Below are 26,321 nucleotides of genomic sequence, written 5' to 3'. Positions count from 1 at the left end.
TTTGGTTAAGTAGCTAGATAGTTAAAAAAAAAAAATCAAGTTTTTCCCCCAATAAAACACCATACTAAAGAAAAAAAAAAGATAGATAGATAGATAGATAGATGGCATATTCAAATGTAAAAATTAGAAACCTTTAAATACTATAAAAATATATAAATGCTTTTTTAAAAATCTTGGTGGTAATAAATACATGTAAATTCAGAATTCATAAAGAAAAAAATCAATGTATTAGTCTACATAAAGATTAGCATTTCTATTAGTAAAGCTACTATAGATAAAACTAAAAGGTCATTTGAAAACTTAAAAAAACACATTTGCAGCCCAGCCAGCGAGGCTCAGTGGTTGAGCATCGATCTATAAACCAAGAGGTCACGGTTCGATTCCTGGTCAGGGCACATGCCCGGGTTGCAGGCTCGATCCCCAGTAGGGGGCATGCAGGAGGCAGCCAATCAATGATTCTCTCTCATCATTGCTATTTCTATGAAATCAATAGAAATATTTTTCCCTTCCTCTCTGAAATCAATAAAAATATTTTTAAAAAACACACACATTTGCAATATAAAGTAGATGTTTAATATGCTCAGAATAGGAAAATTCTTATATTTAACAAGAAAAAAGCAAAACCTCAATAGAAAAATAGGCCAAGGATATAAATACATAACTCACTAAAGAAAAAATACAGGTTCCCAATTAATAAAATAAAAAGCTAGCACTGTTTTTGAGAAAATAAAGTTAAAACCACAATAAGAAACTGCCACTTGCTTGACAAATGGCCACAGATTTCAAAATGAGAACACCACGTATTGGGAGAGGGGTGAGGGAAATAGAATTCCAACATGGTGTTTCTGGGAGGGGTAAAGTCCTTCTGGAGAGCAATTTGGCAAAAAGTATCAAAGCCTTAAAAATGGACCTACTTGTGGATCCAGCTACTCCAATATTAAGACATCTTTCTTTAATCAATAAGAATTTGGTTAAATAAGCTATGGTACATCTGTCTCTGGCTAAAATCTTTACCCAAAATAACAAATTGAATACTTTGGATGTGTTTATATGCATGGAAATCCTTTACCAAGAGCCCCATGTGGAACAGAACTCTCATTTTTTTGCCATAAACGTCCTTATTCTTAAAAAACAAAACAAAAAACAATGTTGAGCTCTACTTTCTGATTTTGAATAGGTCTCCATAAGATCCCTCTCTAATGCTGCTTTGCATATTATCATGCCTTGAGTTATTTATGGGCTTGTCTGCCTTTCTCGACTCTCCACTGGGTCTTATTCCTCTTAGAATTGTCAGAGTATCTAGCACAGTGCTAGCTAGGTAGTAGGCATGTGGTAGGTTTGTTTCCTTCCTTCTTCATCCTTTTAGACCCAGCTCAAAGTAACCTCTCATCTCTGAGACGAGCTCCCAGCTTCCATAGGCAGTTATGAGCTACTTTCTCTCTCTTCTCTGATAGTGACCTACTCAAAACATCTGGTGCAGCCCCATCTTCCTTGAGCCTCAATCATCTATTTATGGATCTTTCAGCCCACCAGCCATGTACTTCTTGGAGGCATCTCTTATTTATCCTTGTAACTCAGTCTGCTAATTAACATAGCACATGACACATTGTATAAATAGCTAATTGTGAAGAAGTGCATGACTAAATTAATCAATTAATTAATCTACTCCAACATTTTCTCTCTCTTTCAGCTCATAAAAACACACAACTTTTTCTTTCAAAAGATTTTCTCTTTAATAAGTTACTGCTTTTAAAAATAACAGTTCTTAAAACCTGGATGCTGGCAAATCTAGAGATATTAGGTAAGACTTTTAGTGCATTGTATAACATATTTTGGAAATGTTTACCTAATTTTATTATCTATGGACTTTTATTTGCCTTTACTGCTATTTCAAGGAATAAAAAGTTAGCTCTCTGACTCTTAGAGCTTTTGCAAATAATGATATCCTATATAATAAAAGCCTAATATGCTAAGTGTCCAGTCGACTGGTCTGCCATTCAACCAATCAAAGCGTAATATGCTAATGATATACTAAGGCCACTCAACTGCTCACTATGACGTGCACTGACCACCAGGGGGCAGATGCTCCAACCGGTAGGTTAGCTTGCTGCTGGGGTCCGGCTGATCAGGACTGGGCAAGACAGGCTGGTCATGCCCTGGAGCCCTCCTGCAGTCCCTCCCCACTGGCCAACCTCCCGCATCTCTCCCTGGCCCCGATTGTGCACCAGTGAGGTCCCTTGGCCTGGCCTGCATCCTCTCACAATACAGGACCCCTCGGGGGATGTCGGAGAGCTGGTTTCGGCCCGATCCCGCAGGCCAGGCTGAGGGACCCCAACTGGTGCATGAATTTGTGCACCAGGCCTCTAGTGTTTTATAATAGTTCATGCTGGGAAGCGAGATCCTGGGACCTTCCCCATTATACATACCAAGAATTCATCACAGAAGCATATAGGTTGGAATTACTTGTCTGTGCACTCTTCAGATTTCTTTTCTGCCTTCCTTCTTTTTTTTTTTCCTTTCTTTTATTTTGTTTGTTTTGTTTTAGGCTAAACTGAAAGTATAGGAGGCAATGTTCCTTTGTGCTTTTCCTGCTCTAAATAAAGAGTTTACATTTCTTTTATGTGAAAATGATAAGAAAATCTAAAAATCTTGCCCAACTCTGATCAAGTTACTTGAAGATAATTAAATCACACACCTAATGTTATACACAAAATATCTGCCTTGGATAACATAAACAAATATTCTATCTTATTTGTGTGATCCCCAGTCTCTTTGGAAATTCTGATTAATCACACTGATCACTTTGGATCTATCAAAACTCTAATACTCAGGAAGTCTGGGTAAATTTCATTTTCCTGAGGTTCTCATGAATGATGACAAGTTACTACTGAAAAAAAAGGTGTTCTTAAAGCTATTGTTTTTACAATTGTGGCAGTTGTGGTCCAATGGAAATGCTTTATACGTAAGAATCAGAAAACCTAAATTTGAGACTGTTATCTAGAGGCTGTTGACATTTGGACAAGTCACTTAACTTTTCTGAACCTTGGTTTCTTCAACTATAAAATGGGGATAAAGCCCCCTTTCTCACACAATTTTAAGGCATTACTGTGATAGAGTGGAAATATTTTATAAACGGCTAAGTACTTCATAAATATAGGATACCATTATGAATAAGGGTACCAATATAAAAGCTTAGGGGAAATTATAGTTTTCCACTACCCTATTAAGTTTTCAAAAATGATGTTTTTAAATGTACATTTGGGGAAGAAAATGAAAGAATACAATTCAATATGCTCTTTTCTCTGGCAGTGGGATTGCAATGTTTTTCTCTTCTTCCTTATCTAACTTTCCTTTATAAATGTGAATTACTGATATGATTTTTTTAAATTTAAAATAAACTAAGCAAAGCTGCGCTCACTTCGCTGTGAGAAGGAGGAGAGCACTGTCAGCAAGCACCCCTGACCCCGCTGACACAAAGTGGCCGCGGGTGTCACATAGGTTTCTTCCTACGTGGTCCAGCTCAGGGACCGACTGAGCACATGGGAATTCTGCTCTTTCAGCATCTTCAACCACCTGTCACTTGACTTCAGCCTAATCAGCACCTTGTGATAAGTATAAACTCGGCTCAGTCAGGGCACAGTCTGAGTCCCAGCCAAGAAAAATGTCAACCCTTGCAGAGGGAGCCAAAAGCTAACGGTTTAGGGATTAGGTTCCATTGACTAGTCTAGGCATCTCAGGAGGGACCTGGCTCTTGTCCCCTCCCAGTGACAGGCCTGCGGATGGGGACATGGCAGCTAAAACAGAGCCACACGGAGTTCTGTGAAAGCTCTAGGGTCTGTCTTTCCCTCTGTCTCTCTCTTTCTCTGCCCATTTCTAGCTCTCCTGCAGTCTCCTAAATATGCTGTTCTTTCTGCCTGGAAATTGCTACTCCACATGTACCTGGCTAGCAACTTCTCCAACTACTTTAAACTTTACTCGATGCAGCATGCCTTCCTTCTCGCCTTTGTGCTTACCAGTATTCCATCCCAGCCTGTCTCTGCCTACCCCACCCTAGACCATGAGTGGCCCCCGGCTGGTGCCTGGCATACAGTCAGCTCTCAATAAGGTTTTCCCCAAACAATGGTCAGACCCCAGTTGACTGACTGGGAGGTTCAGGAGTCCTGTCCTCTTTGACTTTCATTGCACAGAGGACTTCACTCTAAAAGGCCAGGTAAGCTCCTCAGAAAGCCTTTCCAGATCACACCAGCCCCAGAAGGGCTCCGCCCAGTCACCCCCAAACTTTCCACTTAGTAATTAATCCCGCACTGGCTGGGGACTGCCCCCTGGAACTTCGTTTCCTATGGAGAAACACAGTAGGCATCTGACGAGCAGGAACTGTGTCTTAACCCAAACTCCATTTTACACTCGAGAAATAGGAATCAGTGCCTTCATGCTCCAAGTACATGAGAAAATATCAAGGTGAGTAAGACGTGCTCCCTGTCCTCATAGATGAGCACAGACATACAGGTGAGGGAGACAGACATGCAGGTAACAACTGAACTGAGTTTCTTATAATTAGGGTATTAGCCTCATTCTATTGGGGTATTCTCTCTGGGAACTTCAGAGATGGGATGTGCCAACATTCCTGTGGGGTTTTTACCTACAGGGAAATGTGCTCAAGGGATTGCAGATTAGAACAGGCAGAGAACTAGGTAGAAAATCTGATCGTCTACACAACAGAAACAAGTTAGGTGCCTGAGAATAAAGTTCCCATGTGCCCTGTATTTGCCTTCTACCATTTTGCACACCTCTAATTACCTGGCCAGGATCTGACTTCCTTCCCCAAATGTGGACTCCACAGAGCCCTCCACCAGGACCACACTGTGTCCCCAGAGCATCCCCCAGCATCTGGGGGTACAGTTGAAACTCCATAAATATTTGAGGAATGAATTGATGAAAAGAAGTACAAATATGAAGGTCTTTTCATGGAGGTAAAATTAAAATAAATTTGCAAAGCACGAATGGTGCACTTCTTCAAGTTATCACTCCTATCTGATGTATCGGCACTAGGACCTTTTAAAGATGGTTTGGGGGGAAATGATGCTAACCTCTACACCTGGCCTGATCATAATTTACCAGCATAGTTCCATGGGACATCAAGTTGATATTCAACCTGGCTCCCTATCCCTCTTTCCCAAGGCCCCATTTTCCTGAGGAAGAGTTTCAAAAGCAGTGACTTTCTATTCTATTCAGTGGCTTCACTTTAGATCACCTTCCCAATAAGTTCAAGGTGGAACAGAACTGACCACCTTGCCCTTTGCCATTGCGTATAAACATGTACATCATCATCCACAGTTAGGGGGGGAAAATAACTTTGCACCCTGAGATCAACCAAAATAACAGGTTCACGCTGTCTAGTTCTAGTGCCCATGTCTGAGTCCGTACCAAAAACACACCTTTATCCCTAGTGTCTGTAATGCTGATGTCAGAGGGAGTGTCCCAGCCTCTTTGGCTATGATAATCCAGTGAGATAGTTGCTGTACCTCCAACATAAACAGACTAATGTATAGTTGGTAACATTAGTAATATCAGGGCTTGGGCTTTTAAATGCTAGTGGTTTGTTTTATTTGGTGAGCCAGTTCTTCTGAAGTCTGACTCCTTTCTACCCTTTTTCTTCTATAAAAGCTCATCTCTTCTCACAAAGACCTTGGGTCCCAACTCTGGACTATGGAATGTGGGGTGGGGAGTCCCCACAAGAGCTGCAGACTGCTGCAAGGGTGAGGTGGGGATTCTCCACTGAGGCGGGTGTTTAAGCAGAAGAGCACTGACTGGCCACTTATGATTCCAGCAACCATAAAACATTGCATCGGGTGACTTTTAAAGTCCTTTCCTTTCCAACACCAGGATTCTGTTTGTAAAAGAGGGTGCCACATGAATAGTGCATTTTTTCATTCATTCAACGAATGTTTGCTGAGCAGCTATTATGTGCTGGGCTTTATAGGAGGCTCTGGGGATATAGTGGAGAATAAGACATATGTGGCTCCTGTTCTCGTGGAAATTATAGTCTAGTGGAGCTAGAAGACATTAATCAAGTCATCATAAATAAATGTAAAAATTACAGCTGCAATACGTGCAACAAAGGAGAAGTGTGTGGTGCCAGGGGGATGTGACCCACTCTGGAAGGTTAGGGAGGCTCTCTGAGAAACTGCCTCTGATCTGGCCTGGGAAAATGCAGAAATCAATGACCCTATACTCAATTAAGCTACAGAATTCAATATTTCAAAGCTTTTAGAATCACTAATATCAACCCTGAGAAACTCTGTAAAGGAATTGTTAGAAACATTTGCCATCGAGGGATGTGGTAGGTAGAAATTAACTCCTCTATAAGTTAGAAGAGCAGAAGTTAAGTAAGTTCAGCTACACTCATTCACAGCAGTGGAGACCCATGGCTATCCAGTCTGATTTCTAAAATGTTTATCTCAGAAATATTACAAAACAATTTTCTTTTTTTCAAAGAGAAAGAGAGAAAGAGCTTGCGAATTCTTCTCATGATGCATTCTGTTTGACTAAAAAAGGTATCTAAGGGAAGACAGAACCATGGTTGGCACTTAGTATTTGTTGAGTGGGTTGACAAATAAATAAACAAGAACAAACGTTAACAGGAAATTTAAAGTCAAATATTTGGACCCAGCCAGTGTGGCTCCATGGTTGAACGTTGACCTATGAACCAGGAGGTCATGGTTCCATTCCTGGTCAGGGCACATGCCCGAATTGGGGGCTTGATCCCAAGTAGGGGGCGTGCAGGAGGCAGCCAATCAATGATTCTCTCTCATCCTTGATGTTTCTCTCTCTCCCTCTCGCTTCCTCTCTGAAATCGATAAAAAAATATATATATTTTTTTTAAAGTCAAATACTTGGGTTTAAAGAAATCAATTCCACAAAAGTCACATAGGAAACTTTTCTTGCCAAATGCTCTTGAGTAAAAACTCAAAGGGGTTTAATTATCTATAACATTATATGGGCCAAACAGTATTATAAAATGTCCTAAAAGCTAACATAAGTGAAGGTCATATCAAGCACAGTTCAGAGCCCAGTTCCCTGGAAATAATCATCCCACTCTATTCCTTACCTGCCAGTCAACCCTGGAAGCCCAGTGGGCACCTGATTTCCTAAGAGGAGCACTGATGAACTTGGGAGCACCCAGAAGCTGGTGCTGGGTAGATAAGTAATGTGACATGAGGGTGGCCTGGAGAAGAGAGAACCTGAGGACTGCCTTCCAGTCCTTGCAGGCCTGGCACATGAGAGCGGAGCAGCTTGTGTTGTGCCGTCTTCAAGCCTATCCCCGGCCACTCAATACAGGGGATGCCTAGTGGGCTCCAGGGCTCTGACTCACCTGGACCAGTGATGCCCACAGGGGCCTGTGGAGCAAGAAGTTACTGGATATATCACCAAATAAAAGAGGCAGGCACTTAACTCAGTTTAATTAAAACCATACAGTCAGGATTTCTTACAGTGGAATGTTTTGGAATCTTCCTATGCTAATAATGTGAATCGCCAAGACAGAGAGGTGTATCCAATTTTCCCAATCATCACTGAACTCAGAACCCTCTCATGGGAAACCTCGTTCTAGACTTCCAAACACCCTGGGAAGCCTTGTTCTAGACTTTTCTCTTTCATTTGAAACAGGTACATGGAGTTAGAACACCAAAGATTTAGACATGGTGTTTGCCTCCAAAGACAGCTTCATCCATAAAGACGAGAGACTGGTACCAAGCTTGCTCTGGGTAACACTAGGGGGGATTTCATGGGAGGAGACCACCTCACAGGTTCATTGGTTATTCATCTAGTGTCCTGTGGAGTAATGTAGCATCACCCATACTTTATGAGGTAGGAAAGGTCTAAGCCAGTGGTTCTCAACCTGTGGGTCGTGCCCCCTTTGGGGGTCAAATGACCCTTTCACAGGGGTCGCCTAAGACCATCCTGCATATCAGATATTTACATTACGATTCATAACAGTAGCAACATTACAGTTATGAAGTAGCAACGACAATAATTTTATGGTTGGGTCACAACATGAGGAACTGTATTTAAAGGGCCAGAAGGTTGAGAACCACTGGAGCGGTACCCTAAGTGGACCTAGAACCTTGGGAAATCATCCAGCCTTCTTTGTGGACACTGTTCAATGCTACAACTCATCTTTCTTAAAACCCTACAATTCTATCAAGCCAATTCAATACCAAGAAGTATTGCCACTCCCCCAAGGATATTAAATTGCTTATAATTTTATAAATAGGTGTCTCAAAATTTCCACCCTACCCCAGGACTTGTGGGATAATAAATGAAATCAGCATTCTATTCTGTTTAACCTCAAATGAACTGCAACTCAATGGCAAGACTCACAGAACACTAGATTTTGGTCTTCTTTTCTTTGCTAAAGAATGGAAGTAGAATACTGAAGGACAAAGAACATTGGTCCTTTTACTTCAAAATATGGGGTAGAGGGAACAGGAGGAGAAGAAATATGGCCACTGAAGTACCTTGCAACCTAGCTGGAGACTAACACGTAGGAAAGGGCCACACACCAAAATGGCTGCTTGGAAAGGAAGAGAGATCGATGTAGGCAGGATGGGTAGTGGGGAAGGTCACAGAGGTGGGACTTCAGGTAAACATCGGATAGACAAAGAAGAGGAGGGAGAGCACAGAAAGTGGGGTGTAAGGATGTTTGGACATCCCCCAAGCATACCACATCCCACTCTTTCATTATACCACAATTTACACATACATCCTCATGGTTAAGAAAGTAGTTTTAATTTCTTGATCACCTAGCAACTTAGTTCCACCCTAATGGTCTCCCTTCATTTAACCTCAATAAATCACAACTCGTTGCTATAGAAAACCTGGGCCTATTAAAGAGAATGATTTAATGCTGTGCTGAAACCTTCCCTTAAATAAAAATGAAAAACTGACTCGCTCTACCATATTTCTTCCTAGAAATGAAAACATTTATAAAGGTTTCCTTGACCACCGAGGGAAGAAAAATATGTTTATCACTCTGTTAAGTCCCCACAGACTCAATGACCAGGCTGCCGAGGAGGGCCCCAAGCTTCCTGTCTCGGTAGATGTGATCCTCCTGAAAGTAAAATTAGCCCTCCTTGGCTGAACGTGCTTCCCGCTTTTCAAACGTGTACACTTCATCAGGGTTGTTATAAATAAGTTGCATCCTGATTTAGGACACATCAGCTACCGTTGCTATTTCAGTGCGGCCCGAGCAGCCTAAGCTTTCACCGCAGGTAGTGTTTACAGGAAAAGAAAGGGGTAGCGCAGGGCTGCGCACTTACCGGTCCCGAAGCTCTCTTCCCCACAAAGGGACAGTTTGCCTGCATCCATCAAATTCCCAAAAAACTTCCAACCAGTGGGGGTCTCATACAAAGCGATCTTTGTAGCATTAGCCACCCTTCAAAGGCAAGAAATCAAAGTTACATCACAGCAGGACTGTTAGCATAGCCATGTGAGGGATGGAAAATAGCAACCATTATTGTAATCAAGGGTCCCATTTAGCGCTGCTCAGAGGTAGACACAATTCTAGGATTGGTGGAAAAGCGTCAGAGAAAACTTGTGCACAATGGGCTATTCTATGTGGACTCAGAGGAGTGGGTAGAAGAGGAAGGAGAAAGAAATAGCTCAGCTCACTGACTTTAATATCTTAGAAGAAGCAACAGGAGCAAAATGTGCAAGGCTGTTTGGGGGGCTATTTAAACGTACATGTTTTGGAGATAGTCAACATCTATGACTATTCTATAAAGAACAAAAGAATGATGTTTTGATGTACTTATAATTACAAAAATAATAGAATATGGGGTCTAGGAGGTCAGTATTTTACAGAGAAGGAAAGGGGGCACAGAATGTTGTGTGATCAGCCCAAGGTCACACAGCCAGGATGCCCAGTGCCTGCTGTTCAGCTGCCAGTCGAATGTTCCTTTCATTTCACCAGCAGGCCCCACAAGGACAGTGCCCAGCAGGCTCTCCCATTGCATCAGCTTCATCCACACTGACCCATGGTCCCCTGTCCCCTCCAACACATCTTTTACTTCTCCCTATATTTCTTTAGATTATTTAAAACTTTAAGTGACTTCTTTTTAGATGCCTTTCCCTTTGAACAGGAAGTTACCACATTTCATTCACTGTTTTGGTGAGGTTTGCTTTCCAGAACGCCTGCCTGATGCTAACAAAACAGTGTCGAGCTTCAATTCTAACGTTTGAGGAAAATCAAATCTAAGATTTCGAAAACTGTGAAATACAATGAATTTTTTTCTGGGTAATGAGGTATCTCCATTGTGGTTCTATATATGGATTATCAGTTTTTCCAGAAGTTGGAATTAAACTGTTCTTGGATGATGCAGAAAGTATTTCAGGACCTGATAGGTCTAATGTACAATGTGGCCACACACCAGCTCACGACTTTAGGTGGGGGATGTAGAGGCAGAAGGCCTGGGTTCTGATCCAAGCTCTTATTTAGCTGTGGGGCCCTAGACAAGACAGCTAACCTCTTTTTTGGTTTCATCTTCTTAAAAACAAGGACTGCTATGGCTTAGCCTGTTTGGCTCAGTGGATAGAGTGTTGGCCCTGAGGACTGCAGGGTCCCGGGTTCGATTAGGATCAAGGACATGTACTTAGGTTGCAGGCTCAATCCCTGGCTCTGGTTGGGGCTTGTGCAGGAGGCAACCAATCGATGTGTCTCTCTCACATAGATGTTTCTCTCTCTGTGTCTCTCCCACTCCCTTCCACTCTCTCTAAAAATCAATGGAAAAATATCCTTGGGTGAGGATTAACAAGAAAAAATAAAGATTGCTGTGAGGAGATGGTGAATGTCAAAAAGCACTGTGTAAAACACAAACCACTATATGAATATTAATCATTATTCTCCTGTTAGCTGACGTCAGCACTATTTTGTAACACACATGCACACAAAACCCACAATAGAAAGCTGCTACGTGGCCCAGTGGTTAGGAGCAAAGATTCTGGGTTTAAGTCCTGACTCAGCCGTTTACTAGCTGGGAGACCTTGGGCATGCTACTTAACTTCTTTGTCCCTCTTGTTTTCCCACTTGTAAAGTGGGGTTTATATAGCATTTACCCCATGGGGTTGGTCTGAGAATTAATGACTTACAGCATATCAAGTACTCAGTGTCTAGCACAAGGTAATGCTCAATAAATATTAGTTATTATTATAAGAGCCTAGATATGTGCGTTCTGCTTTCCTACCTACCTGCTATGGCCTTTTATTCATTCAGTTGTTCTTTATTCACTCATTCAGCATGTACTAGGCACCTGACGTTCTAATTAACATTCTCCCTGGTTGGCCCTCATTTGTTATTTATTACTGATATTTTTCAATAATTTTAGATGTGATCTTATAATCCACCTTAAAGCCTTTATAAATAAGGTTATATATAATAAATAAATAAGCAAATCACAGATATCCACTGTTTATTGTCACTGGGTCCTTTCTCATAAAAACTGAATGTAATTTTTTTAACTATTTGAGCTTTCAGTTTATTTCGATTTTTGATAAGTGTACACTTGCTGTGTATGTGCATGGGTATCCGATGAGGGAGGGATGAGGAATGCTTCTTTGAAACACTGATCTTACTTCAAACTGCTCTTTCCCCACTCTGCACACTGCTAAAGGAAATGGCTCTTCAGAATAATGTCTTGACTACAGTGGGAGGGCCATCCATTCATTTATTCATTAACATTCAATCATTCATTTTCTAAACTGTGTGTGTACGTGTGTGTGTATCCCCTATTATCTACGTGCTAGGCACACTATGGTCAGGTGGAGTTTAAGATGGTGAAGTAGTCAGTCTTTTCTCTGTAGAAGTTTATAGTCCAGGAGGGCCGATAGTCAAGTACACAGGCTACCAGAACACAGCGTGGTACATGCGGGGGTGGAAGAAGTGCAGGGTGCTAAGGGATCACAGAGACGGGACATCTCACCCAGAAAAAACTTCACCCATTCCTTCCTAAAATAAGCACTTATTTAGCATCAGATACCCTGGCTGGAAGGGGAGGAAGAGTGTTCCAAGCACAGAAAAGGGCCTGCGGAGGGCCAGGGGAACGGAGAGACCTACCTGTCCAGGGCCCCGCTGGTGGGCATGCTGCGTGCTAAGCCGCGGACCCCGGTTTGCTGGAAGTATGGAATGCTGAAGATGTTGGCAGCAATGACGGCCAAGGAGTCTGAAGGGTTCACAAAGAAGCCGTGCTTGCCCAGAATCATGTTTCGATCCTTTGAGAGAGAGGGAGTTTCAAAGGAAGAGCTTTTAGTCAAACTGTGGAAGAAACCAAACTATCCTACATGGTGGTGGTGGGGTGGAATGAAACTTTAAATTATAAAACTTAAAACTAATACATTTATTCAGTGTGGGTTCTAAATACTGGATTTGTTTCGAATGGATCTGTACAGTGCCACTGAGCCAAAGAGCTAAAACTGTTTTCAATGAAAGCGCAAGCCAACTCCTTCTCAACCGAATACCCTGTTCTCCCTCCAGACGCCAGCTGACTTTAACCTCCCAGGCCTTTTCCAAACCCTGGAACCAATCACCTCTCTCCCAGAGGACAGGAGAGACAGAAACAAGAATGGAAATGCTGGCTATTTTTACAGTTTGGTAGGTCTGTCTGGCATCCTTCGAGGAACAAAGCAGATTTCTTCAAGGAAGGGCTTCTAAATCATGGCCCGTCTATTTGGTGCAGAACCAACAAGGTATGCTGCCACTATCCCTGCTTCCTCAGTGCCTGATATGCGGGAAGTTCTAGAACACCGAAGAAAAACTCCCATCATGCACTGCCTCAGAAAGATGCATTGCAAAATAGTGTCTGCTCCGGACCCCTTCAACGTCCCCAAATTTTGATATGGGAAAATTTATATTTCAGGAAAATAATAAATCTAGCTAATGTCAAGGAACAACAAACAACAATAAAGAATATACATTATTTTCAATGAAGTAGACATGTGTAGTGCCTATTATCTCTGAGGTATCAAGAATACAAACCTAAAACACATTTCTTCCTTGTCTGGTATATGTTCACCAATGTAAATAAAAGAGTGGGTATTAAAAATCTTAATTATAGAGAGAGAATAAAAGGTTAATGCTCTCATTATAGTTCCATCATTCAACTATTGTAAATGAATGAATGAGGATATTATATTTCCAAAATCCTTTCCAGAGATTGAATAAGTAGCTAGCTGCTAGTTGAGAATAGAAACCTATCTTAGGATAGGTATCTAGAACCCAGCCAGCTCATGAATCAGTAGTCATTAGATCATAACAAGGCCCTAAATATCCTGCCACTCTTAGCAAACATGAATGTCTGAAATTAAAAATATGGGTTGCCCGGCCTGTGTGGCTCAGTGGTTGAGGGCTGACTGGTGAACAAGGAAATCACGGTTTGATTCCCAGTCAGAGAACATGCCCGGGTTGCAGACTCCATCTCCAGGAGGGGGTGTGCAGGAGGCAGTCGATCAATGATTCTCTTTCATCATTGATGTTTCTATTGCTCTCTCCTTCTCCCTTGCTCTCTCTGAGATCCATAAAAATATATTTAAAAAAAGAAAACATGGGTTAATTTCAAAGACTCTTATTTCTGTTTGAGAAGGTCTTTTAATTTTTTGGCCCTGACCCCAGGTGCAATGAAAGGTCTTGACTCTCACACAAGGCCCACAGGGTCTGGCAGGTGCAGCCCACTTTTCCTCCTCTGTAGGATCAGGCCTAGCCTGCGTCAGAGTTCAGTAAAGGCACTTATACCCACCCCATCTCCATCAAAGGCAGCCCCAAAGTCATGCTCTCCTGTCTTCATGGTCTCCACCAGGTCAGCTGCGTAGGTGAGGTTGGGGTCAGGGTGGTGGCCTCCGAAGTCCTCCAGAGGAATGCAGTTGACTGCCGAGTTTGCAGGGGCACCGAGTTCTTCGCAGAGGATCTTCTTTACATACGGTCCCACCACTGCGTCCAGCATGAAATGAAGACTCAGAAAATAACGCTTATGAAAGTCCGTGAGGGTTGGGGGATGAGGAGAAAATGGCATGCACAACAATGAGAATGTGCAAACTGTATGCAGGAGCTAGTGGAAACATAAGCCCGGCTGGAGTAGGAGGTTCTAAGAAAAGGAGCAATGAGAGATTAGGTCGGAAAGGGTGGGGACAGTTGATGAAGGAAAGAGTGGGGAGAAGGGAAGGAGCTGACCATCATGAAGGCCCTACGACACACCTGTGCCAGACGCTTCTCAACCATTTTCTCACTCAGTCCTTGAAAAGCCCCACAGGGTGGCACACTCAGTGTTTAAGAGCATGGACTCTGGGATCGGAGTGCCTAGGTTCAAATCCCAGCTCTGCCAGTCACCAGCTGTATAATTCTGGGAAAGTTATTTAGTCTCTTTGTGTCTTTGTCTCCTCTATCTGCATAATGAGGATAATTGTAGTAGCTATCTGGCAGGATTAAGAGAGTTAATAAATATGAAACACTGAAAACAGTACTGGCACATGGTATAATGTTTGCATTATGATTATCACCATCAATTTATAGAAAAGAAAACTGAGGTTCTGATATGAAGCTGTTTGCCCAAACTTACACAGTAGGAGTGGGAGCTGGGATTCAGAGCCCTAATCTTTCTACTCTATCAAGTTATCTGACAAACTGATCAAAAGAGTACAGATAAAAACAGTAACTACAACAATGAACATCAGGAAAAACTAGTCCCATACGTTATGGTGACATCCAGTATAACTACCAAGAACATTCATCTCTAAAATATTGAGAATGTGTTTTCCTCAAGGAAGGTACTGACACCAATATATGTTGCAGAGATCAGAACAGAATAGAATGTGTATCTCCCATTAGGAGCCACATGTTAAGGAAGCGATTGACACAACACAGAATGAGATCTAGGCAGCCAGGGCTGTAAAGGATATAGAAACAGAGGCAACAGAGCAGTGGTTCTCAACCTGTGGGTCGCGACCCCTTTGGCGGTCGAACGACCCTTTCACAGGGGTCGCCTAAGACCATCCTGCATATCAGATGTTGCTACTGTTAATAATCGTAATGTAAATATCTGATATGCAGGATGGTCTTAGGTGACCCCTGTGAAAGGGTCGTTTGACCGCCAAAGGGGTCTCGACCCACAGGTTGAGAACCACTGCATTAGAGGAACAACGAAAAGGCCTGAAGAAAGAAGTCTACTTCATGACCAGCTCCTCTCAGCAAATACTCCATTATAAGTCCCATTCCTGAGCCAACATAGGCTTTTCCTCACTCCTCTAATGTTGCATCTTAATTTGCTACAGCCACTGACTCACTGGGAATGACCATCACTTGATTTTCCAACACCCTCAATCTGTCTTACATAAAAGCTAAATCGATTGCCACTTCTTCCAAGAAACCTTGCTTAATACTGCCTTGTCAAACTATACCTTTTTCCACACCCCAAAGAGAATACTTGAAATTCTATCTAATCCTCATTTTGTTGGCCTTGGTGATGAAATTCTATTTGTGTTGGTTTTTTTAAAATATATATTTATATTGATTTCAAAGAGGAAGAGAGAGGGAAAGAGAGATAGAAACATCAATGACGAGAGAGAATGATTGATTGGCTGCCTCCTACTCGCTGGGGATCGAGCCTGCAACCTGGGCATGTATCCTTGAATGGAATCAAACCCAGGACCCTTCAGTCTGCAGGCAGGTGCTCTATCAACTGAGCCAAACCAGCTAGGGCCTGGTGATGTTAGTTTTTTACCCATCTCATCACTCCAGGCACTGCAAGCTCTTTGAGTCCAGGCCTACCACCAACCATACACATAGTAGGTACTCAATACATGTCTGTCGCATGGTTTGAAAAAACAGAATAGCTTTTGTCTGAATAAAGAAATATACCCAGCCCAGCTGGAGAGGCTCAGTTGGTTAAGCATTGTCCTGTGCACCAAAAAGTTGCTGCTTCAATTTCCGGTCAGGGCACATGCCTGGGTTACGGGTTTAATTCCCAGTCAGGGCCTGTGCTGAAGGCAACCGATCAGTGTTTCTCACATTGATGTTTCTCTCTCTCTCTCTCTCTCTCTCCCTCTCTCTCTCTCTCTATCTATCTCCCTTAATCTCTCTAAGCATGGCTTTGAGTGAGGTTTAACAAAAAAGTAGACCCATTCATGGGACTCCAAAGCCAAGTTAGGGCCCAAGGGAAGGAGTTCCAGGATGGGAGATCCAGCCCTCCAGGAGAAGGCTTTCTAACCCTGGTCATGCAGTGTTAACAGGAGGCTCTCAACAGCATCGTCAAAAGGGTTCAGCACAGCAGAAAGTTTTTCTCAGCCAGACAAGCAGCTGGATTCCAACACCAAGGAAAATCCTGCTGCTCAAAGCTTCCAAAATTCTAAATTATTACAAAACAAATGAACAACCTAAATGCTCAGGAATTCCTGTATTCCTACAAGCAAGAAAACCTCATGGTTCACTTCATAATGACAGCTGCTGTCTCTACTGACCTGGCTACACAACCCCCAGAGGAAGAAGAAGGAGACACACATCCTGTTGTTCCTGAATTTAATCCTGGGCTTGCTCTGCCCGCTTCTAAGAAAAGGAGCATGCGGGGGCAGGCGAGAGGGGCTGTGGGGCTCAGGAGCGTGTTCACCACATCTAGTAAATGACAAAACGCCCCCTTGGAAACAGAGGGGTATTTAGAATAGAATGTAAGGTATCTTCGGAGAGGCAGGAGGAGTCCACAAACACGGCTGCACATGACACAAACCTGATGCTTAATGTGAAGACACTGCCCTTCACACCACCTTGCTGTGGGGACTGTCTCTACTGCCTGCTGCATACAGTCAGAGTTTATTTCTGTGGGTATTGTTGAAATGGTTGCAAAATAATTGTTTAAAAAATATCAGAGATGGAAAAATACAAGAACCATATGATTTCAGGCCTATGTGGGCTATAAAACAAAAAGCAACGAACAAACGCACAGACACAGACCACGGTATGGTGGTTACCAGGGGGGAAAGGCATGGAGGGTGGATGAAGAGGGTACAGGGGGTTAAATATATGGTGACGGAAGGAGATGAGACTTTAGGTGGTGGAAACACAATGCAATGTACCGATGATGTATTAATAAGGTTGCATGCCAATGTGATTAACTAAAGTTACCCCCAATAAATTTAAATTAAAAATGAGGGGAGAAGAGCCAGAGAGAGTCTTAAGAAAAGGCTTGTTAAAGCATCATGATGCACAGAGCAGAGAGCAGCTTCGCATCTGAGAGAAGGGCGCGGCAGGGGAGCGGCCCGTACCTCCGTGCATGGCATCGATGCGGATCTTCAGTCGGTTTGGACCGGACAGCAGTTCTTTGAGTGCACTGAAATCAAAGATGTTTCTCAGCATCGCAGCATAAGCTTCCACCGAATCCACAATTTCCACTGTGGGAAGAGGCAATATTGAAAGATGGAGGAACTAAGCACATTTAGAAATGTTCTCCTCTGCAATGATGGCATTGCTGCAAACATGCCATGCCTGTGTTAAAATGCCAGTTACCAAGCAGCCCCCAGATGCCAGGATGGTACAGGATCCTGAATTCAACACTAACAATGTTCCTGGGAGGTAAATGATCTGATCCTATTTTGTAGACAAGGAAACGCAAGGTCTGTAAGGTTGAACCACTTGTCCATACAGCTGGGATGGGGCACACAGGGGATTTTTGACGGAGGTTTGCCTGGCTGTAAACTCAAGCTTTTCTGCCACACTGATTCCCTATCCATCTTCATGAGAAGTGTGTTTTGGCGTCATAAATAACAGAAAATGTGACACCTACTTTCCTTTCCTTTTTCCAGGCCCATTGCCATCACAATTTAATGATAAAAAGCAGAAAAAAAGTATTTTTTAATGAATCATTTTCACATGCACCACTAAAGGAATAAAATAAACATAAGAACTTAGTCTTGCTGAATTTTCAGGGGTCTGAACATTTTCAAGACGTTAAGAATTTAAGAAATTCTCTACTGATGTTTTCTAAACCCTAAGCAGGTCTTCAGGATGTGGCAAAGTACCACCTTCTCTTTGTTAGGATGCAACTGTCCACTCTCCATGGGTAGGTTCAAACAAAAAATGCAGTCCAGGGGGAAGAATACATGTTAGAGCAAAGTTGAAATGCAAGTCACATTGCCAACCATCTCACCCTTATTTGATTAATATGAATAATTTCACAAACATTTACTCCATCAATCATTGTAATACCTTGATATTTAACAACAAAATGATTAACACGACTGCCTACACAGGGGGTTTCAATTTAGCCCCCAAAATGGTGTAATTTGATTTTACTGAATATTAGGGCAGGGGAAAAAAATCAAAACCTAGGCTTTGGAATCATTCACACCTGGGTTTGAATCCTGGCTTACCGCTCACTCCCTGTGTGAGCTGAGCCTGTCACTCAAGCTCTCTCAGCCTTTGTCTCCTCACCTGGAAAAAGTGAATACCGACAGGGCTGCCCTCACAGGGCAACTGAAAGAATAAAGCGGAATAATAAATGGTAAGAGCTCAGCACATAAAAAAAGCTCAATAAAAGTTAGTTATGAATATAATCTTACAAGTCTTCTAGCCAAATTCGTTTTATAGATATGGAAGCTGAGGCCTTGAGATTTGGAAATGACTTACCCAGGGTCACACTGCTGGTCACCCGCAGTGCCCAGAGAGCCCAGGTCTCTAGAGTCCCAGACCCAATTCCAGACCTGCTAATTAATGCATGCAAGGCTCAGTGACCACAATCTTTCTGAAGCTGAACACCCATATTATTAACACCTGGAAAGGCAAATCGCTCAAGTTGGAACTAGGAGTGGGCAGGAGGGGTTGGGGGAAGGGGGAGGTAAACATGCCTGTGAAGGGTTTGAACTTGTTTTCCAGGTCAAACTGCTGCTTTCCCAGAACTCCAAGGTCTACTTTCAGGTCAGGGCAAATTGCATATTCTTCGATTGTCTTGCTGATTTGGAAAATCTTATCAGTTACTGCTTCGGGAGCAGGACCTGGAAACCAAATAGCAAACAGTGGGTCGTTTTGTACAGCTGACATGTAAACACAAAAAAACACACAAAACTCATCAATTCCTCTTCACTCGCACATCTGCCATTCATCTCATCATCCAGGCAGCAAAGGATCAGGGTTTTCTAAAAGAAAATACCATGTTAGTGACCATTCATGCCTGGCTCCTCACATTCAGGTACAGCAGAATGAGAAGCATTTCATTTCCACCAAAAGGAAACAAAGAGCCCCCTTACTAAGGACCAGAACCAGAACCCTGGCCTCCCACGGCATTGATTAGTGATTTATCCTACTGAACATAACATTGACCATCCTCAAAATGACAGCACACTCACCTCCATTGGAAATATTGAATTTGATTCCAAAATCTCCATTGGGCCCTCCAGGGTTGTGGCTGGCTGTCAGGATGATCCCACCAAGGGCTTTGATCTTTCTAATGATGCAGGAAACAGCAGGGGTGGAGAGGATTCCATTCTGTCCAATAACCAAGCGGCCAATCTAGGAGAAGAAATCCAGAACACACACTTTCGCATCAGTGAGTCCAGAGCTCCTGCGCAGAAACCCCAGTACAACAGGCAGATGAACCAAGAACTATCCTATTGGACCAGGAAAGGGGTTCTTTAATGAATATTTACAGCTTGGGTGGTTATTATTATTTTGAAGTGGAATATTATTATTGTTGACAAATAATACTATTATTGAAGTAAAATCATTATTGTTGAACAAAGCCATTCCTTCAAGTAGTTTTGGGGGACTGTGCAGTTTTAGTGTATGATCTGTACTGTAAGATCTGGCAAGAAAACATAAGAATATGCAAAACAGAGTCTTTCCAGGTTCATAATTTGGATACACTGAAAGAGTGTGAGAAAACCCACATTTTTATCCAATTCAATCATACTTTCCATCCACACTGGGAAAAGAATATAAGTTCAGTTTAAAAGAAATTCTAACCCAATGAGAAGACTTCTATAAATTAAAATGTTTAGAAAAGTAAAAAAGGCAAACTTTATATGAAGTCTATTACAGAATGTACCTCAGAATTTACATTTCCAGTCAAGCTTAGATGTTAATACAGTAGCCTGTCAGGTACTATATGAGTCACCTCTGGGCCAAGGCCTGGAATGCTGAGAGTTAGTACTGGGTAAACCAGTCAGAACTACCCACACGAAAGGGCTACAGGTAGTAGTTTTATTGTGTTCTTAACTCACCTTCCCATCTCTCAAAGATGGTATCAGAGCACAGCTCCTAGATCTTCCTTCACTAACATGATAGTCATTTATGTCTGTCTCAACATGACCCACATTGGACACACATGGAGAAGACTGACATACTTGGAGAAGATGTGACTGCCACATAAAAAGATTTATAAGTAAGGAGTTTGTGCCCTCCCTCCATTCTCCCTTCTGAGACAAGAAAGGGATGGGAATGCTTTGAAATTTTCCACTTGTTATTTCCTCCGGGCCCATCAGAGATAAACATGGTCGAAGAAACAACTTGAGAGTAGATGTGTTTCTCACGGTGAACACGCCAGTGAGATTCCGTTGGAAAGTTTCTCTGTGACTGTCACCTTTGCCATCCTCCCAGAGGCCACCCTCCCATCAGTCACTGCCTTATAATTCCACCCTTCCACCACCACCCACCTCCCAGGAAGCAGCTGGTTCAATGTCAGTCACCTCTTGGCTCGTATGTCTATCTCCGAACAATTTCTGTTATACTAGTATTTTTGTTATATCCTGCCTCCCTCAGGAAGTGCCAACGACCAGGGTAGGGGCTGTAAATAGGCTTCTTTATAAACTAGAGAAACCTGAAGATGGTGTGAAATCAATATTATGATTATCCTGAGCTTCTGAGAGCTTTCTACAGCCCATGGCACTTCCCATTCATTCTCACAAGAGCTCCTCCCATTGTGTGGATGAAGCAGCTGAGGTCAAAGTTGTCACAATCCTGCCCATTTGCTCATTCTTACATCCACCTAACAGAAGAACAACAAGCAATTAGGGAAAGGTGCTATGGTAGACATTGAGATAGATGACATGACAAGGTCACATGGCATCCAGTGGCAATAGCTGGCAAAAGCATTGAAACTTCCTGACTCAATACAGTGGGAATGGAAACATCTCACACGTCCAGCAGTTTCCAGGTGTGGTTCTGAAGAGAATAAAAGACTATGGTTGAGGAGTTCCATGATTTCAATAGGCAAGGCTTAGAAATGGCAACTTAATCAGCCAGAGTGGCTGGTGGAATTATCTGGAAATTGTATTTGCACCTGAAGCATACTGACTTTTACTTAGATTTTGTATGTATTTGGTGTGGAAGGGGAGACTGATAAATGAATATGAATCTATGCCACCCAAATCACCCCTTAATTCTACCATCCCTTATGATGATGTCTACAGTCAGTCATGGCCCAAGACTGAGAGACTAAACCAGGGGGTAATAGTAAAAAGGAAAGGTGAGAGAGAGAAGCAGGGAAGCCCTTAGTAGCTTCTTTCTCCTGGGTCCAAGAAGAGGCACAGCTGGCCAAAACATCCCCTTCCAAAGCAGACTCTTTCCCATGCATCACCCTCAGGAATATTAACTGTAAACTTGATGTTGGGAAAATATCACTCTGTTACTGTCCTTCCGTTAAGGAAGTCTGAAGAACTGTAACAGCCCCTGACTCTAATCTCCCCTGCTTCTCTCCCACCTGGACCTCTGCTGCTCTCCCCTGGCCGAATTGCGCCTACCTCCTCGGGCCCACCTAGTTCACCTTTCTATAGTCCTGTGTCCCTCCTCAACTCAAAAAGCTTCCCTGTACCATTTGATCCAGAAATTACACTTTGAGATATCCACACAAAAGAAAGCAGAGACTCAAACAAATAACTTACACACACATGTTCATAGCAGCATTACACACAACAGCCAAAGGTGGGAACAACCCAAATATCCATCAACAGATTAATGGATAAACAATATGCAGTATATACATACAATGGAATAATACTCAGCCTTACAAAGGAATGAAACTCTGATACATGCTACAACAGGGATGAACCTTGAAAACATAAAATAAACCAGACACACAAGAACAGATATTGTCTGATTCCACTTATATGAGGTACCTAAAGTGGTCAAATTCATAGGCAGAAAGTAGAACAGAGGTCACCAGGGGCTGGGGGGAAGGGAGAATAGGGAGGGGGGGTGATTGTTTAGTGGGTATAGAGTTTTGGATGGAATGATAAGAGTGCTGGAAAGGGATAATGATGATGGTGACAGAACACTGAATGTAATCAATACCACTGAAGCATGCACTTAAAAATGGTTAAAATGCAAAATTTTGTTATGTATGATTTGCCATAAAAAAATAAAAAGAAGAAAGGATGCATCTTGCTCTGATGCCCCAGTGTCTACTGACTCAGAGGGAACCCCCTCAGACTGGCACAGAGAGTCCCTCTTCCACCAGCGTTCCCTGCCCTTCTCTTCTCCTGCTACTCCCGTCTGCCTCTCTCTGTCACACCACCCACTGGGTACCTCACTGTTCCCCAATATTTTATAGTCAGACATGACAGGGAGAAAACTTACATTTTCCTTTTAATTGAAAATAGGGCCTGGTGTCTTCTTATGTTTCACAAAAGACAAGATCCATTTTCTTCGCCCTGCTAGTCATATGCACGGTTTCAAGTCTCATTTCTAAATGTACCTCTAAGTTCAAAGCTCTGGGGACCATATGAGATATCAGGATTAGAAATGCGGCACCACCAATATTTTATTTTGTACATTACAATTCCCTATAACTGCATACAGCTTTATGCAAACAAAGACAAAGGGAAACTAACAAAGGCAAATTATATTCCATAATCCTTAAATGCACCAGATAAAAGTGTACTAAAGAGAAGAAGAAGAAAAAAAGATGATCTCCATTTAGCTCACTAGGCTGAAAAGTCCTCCCAAGAACTGGCTCATGAATGGAGTGGGTACGTATTGACAAAGGCAAGGAAGGAACATTGACTTCTACTGAACTCTGTGGTAGAAGATTATCTTTCCTTTAGATTTCCTCCCACAATCAAAGGGATGCTAAAATAGTCAGAATTTAGGATATGTTAGACAAAGAAGAAATCAAACTATATAGGATTTTAGAGGCTTTACCAGATTACAGTGCTGTATTGGTCCACTAAATGTGTTAAGTAATCCATTTTGGTAACAGGACTGCTCTAAAGGCAACGCTATTTTGAATAAAGAATGCCCTTGCAAAGGCATGAAAATATTGCTTGCGCTGGCTGCCACACCATAGGCAGTTACCATATTTAGTCAATGATTAGCACTTAAATGTATAATTGAGCAAACCTTCAGATTGTAAAACTGAGAAAGTCTATAGAGTCTGCCTGAATTACACATTCCTACCACCTCTTCCACATCCTTCAGCTCCACACAAAAATGAAATGAAGCCAAATACATCACAGCAAAGGGGACAGTGTACCAGATGCACTCAACAGCCCAGATATATGCGGGGAAATAATGTTCCATTCATTCTCTCTCAAAAGATTAAAAGCATCTTAATACCATTCCCTTTGCAGCTCTCCTCAAAGGTGAAATTTATAGCATGTCACATTTTATCTTAAAAATGGGTATGTGTCATAATAATTTCATATGTGAGTGCTTTATCAGCAATTTTTACATGAAAGGCATTCAGATTCTGAACTAGGTAGAAAGGAAACTTTGCATTATAAGCAATAGGATTTACAAACATTTAACATTTTAATTCGGTAGTGTTTTTGTTGTTGTTTAATTTGGCTTTTGCAATCACACCTGCTTGGCATATGATTAAAATAGACAGAAAATGAATGCCCAACACATTTGATGGCAATGCTAAATTATGATCCCAGTAACAGAATCGCTTCTAGAGAGGAAGTAGAAAAGATTTTTTAAATTTACAGGTACTAAAAGACTTTGTTCTCCAAATTATTGCTAAGCATAATCTAAAACACTAGAAATATATATTTTTGGTCTCACAGAGGGATTTGCAGAGCAAAGACAGCGATGTGCTGCTGCCCACCTTCCTAAAAATCAGTGGGACTGTGCAAACTGTTAGATTATCAAGATCAGTGCTTTCTGGCACAAGATTCCTTCTGATTTGGTTAATTCGGCCAACAAGGTTTCTCCCAATGCAAAGCGTTAGCAGAGCCTCCTTATAGTATAGTCTCACAGGAGTTATCTCTACTCTGCTGCACAAATTCACCGCACACAGGGCTTCTTTGTGTCCAAGGTCATTATAAGCAGGTTCCCCTGTAACAGGTCCTCTGGGAAGGCTCACACCTAACATTTTCCAATCCCCTCCTCATAATTCGCATGACTACCAGGACTCATCAATAACAGCATGCCCTGGCTTTTGTTTTCCTGTTTGACAAGTGACTGAACTTCAACAAGGAAGCCATTGAAAGAAAACAAAATCCTCCTCTCTCCACTGCTCATTAGAGCCTTCTGAGAAAGGACAGAGTGCCCTCAAAACCAGTGAGAATGTACATAGGAGAGCTTGCGGCTGGGGGTGCGCTTTAAATGTCTAATAAGCAACAGGTACTTGTCCAAGCAATAGGTACAGAGCACAGCGCACAAAAAGTTGAACTTACGTCCCTGTATCGCAATGTGGCATGTAATTTCAGCAGTATTTTCACAGTAGTCTATCTCTGAAGTCACAGTGAAACTTAACTGGATGTTAGTAGCACTGAGGTGCATACCCCAAACAAGTCCTTGTACTTTTGTATATTTCTGCACAATTCAGAGGTTATGTGGACAGCCAGACACGCAACAACACACGGTATACCAACCCCATTGGCGGCCGCCATCTGCACTATTGTTTCTACTGCCGATTTATTAAAATACCGCCCATCTCCACCAACCACCAGTGAGGATCCCTGGCGATCTTTTAGGTCTACAGAAAAGAATATACTCTGGATAAAATTTTCCAGGTAGCCTGGCTTGGCCTCGAAACAATAGGTTTTCTTCCGTAATCCACTAGTTCCAGGTTTCTGGTCATGGTAGGGAGTTGTAGCAAAAGTCAACAGAGGGAGAGGACCTTCTTCCATTTTCCTGTATTTCCAAAAAATCCAGTCATCAAAATCACTCATCTTTCATTTCCACCACTTGGCTCAGCGAGGGTATCCAGAAAGCAGTGAAGAGTTCCCCAAGCAGTCCCGTACAAACTGAAGCTGCAACAGTGTCCTCTGAGGAACTAAAATAGCCGTCCTGTCTGGACAATGGCTTCGGGGAGGAAGCGGGCTCGATTCCTTGTTGTGGTCGCCCCTTGTGAACGAGTTCAGGGCCACCACCCACCCACATCCACACACAAAGCAATCTTCAAAGTTGTTTTGATGAGGACACTTCTGCCCACACAACCAAGCCAAATACCCTTCAATTATTTTTGCCTCATATCCCGTTAGGGTGGAGATAGCTCCGCAGGGTGCTGCGTGCAGCAGACTTCAGTTACAAACACCAGATGGCTGCCAGACTCCACTCTCCCAGCCCAGGCAAAGACAGCCAGTGCAGGCCCAGGAAGCAGGTTGTGAATAAGACACCCTGGTGTGGCTCCCGCTGCTCCTGACAACCCTTAAACCAGAGCGTCTCTGGGCAGTCATCACCAAGAAGGCCATCTGAAGCTAAAGTTGTCCCACGCCATCTAGCAAGTTAAAGGTCAATCTTAAAATGGAAGTGAGGAATCAGTGACCTCTGGACTTTTTACATCACTGTCACTTTGATACCCAAGTGATTTTTTTTACTTCCCACATGCAATTCCAGTTAAAAGGGGGGGAAATCATTTAACAGAACACATTTATTCACTGACCACAAAGGATTTAACAAAATAGTATTCAGTTCTAGAAGAATAGACACCTACAAATATGCCGTGAATGGCTGACAGCTTGGTCGGTTCCTTGAAAAGTGGGAACGAAGATGCACCAAACCCTTGAAAATGTAAGCAGAGGAGAAGGGGGGAAAGTATGTGTTTTGAGTGTACGAGGTTTGACCAAGTTATTATTTAGAAAAATACTATAAATGTAAGATTAAATTTTGTGTTTTAATTTTCTCAGTTTCAAATAGTCTTGACTTTTAAGAAAACATTTTTAGTGAAACAGTTTAAGTCCTTTGCATTTGAAGAACCTAAAATGTTTCGAAACATACTGCCTGAATAAATTTGATATCCCACCCCATCTGATCCCTGAGAGTGTATTAATAATCTACTTAAATGCATGCATGTGTGTTCTTTATCTGGTTCAGCAGAAGTTGTGAATTAAGCTCCCCCGTCAAGGTTTTGGCG

The 26,321-nt window shown here is 42.4% G+C and overlaps 1 protein-coding gene across 4 annotated transcripts in view; it reads right to left on the bottom strand.

Annotated features, from left to right (window-relative positions):
* Positions 1 to 26,321, bottom strand: part of PGM1 (phosphoglucomutase 1) — a 55,001-nt gene that overhangs the window by 10,438 nt on the left and 18,242 nt on the right. For all 4 annotated transcript variants that reach the window (XR_002829536.1, XR_002829537.1, XM_023754670.1 and 1 more), the window contains exons 2-7: positions 19,372 to 19,534; positions 18,874 to 19,020; positions 17,296 to 17,421; positions 13,785 to 13,975; positions 12,110 to 12,264; positions 9,318 to 9,433 (exon numbers count right to left, since the gene is read on the bottom strand). Coding sequence is in view for 2 of the 4 variants with exons in the window: in XM_023754670.1 (XP_023610438.1) it covers positions 9,318 to 9,433; positions 12,110 to 12,264; positions 13,785 to 13,975; positions 17,296 to 17,421; positions 18,874 to 19,020; positions 19,372 to 19,534 (898 nt within the window). In the remaining 2 variants the exon portion in view is untranslated. The remainder of the gene's footprint in view (positions 1 to 9,317; positions 9,434 to 12,109; positions 12,265 to 13,784; positions 13,976 to 17,295; positions 17,422 to 18,873; positions 19,021 to 19,371; positions 19,535 to 26,321) is intronic.

The sequence above is a fragment of the Myotis lucifugus genome, unplaced genomic scaffold, assembly GCF_000147115.1.
Source record: "Myotis lucifugus unplaced genomic scaffold, Myoluc2.0 scaffold_63, whole genome shotgun sequence".
Lineage (NCBI taxonomy): Eukaryota > Metazoa > Chordata > Mammalia > Chiroptera > Vespertilionidae > Myotis > Myotis lucifugus.
Note: the sequence above shows the minus strand (reverse complement) of the source record. Positions and strands in the feature narration are given on the sequence as shown.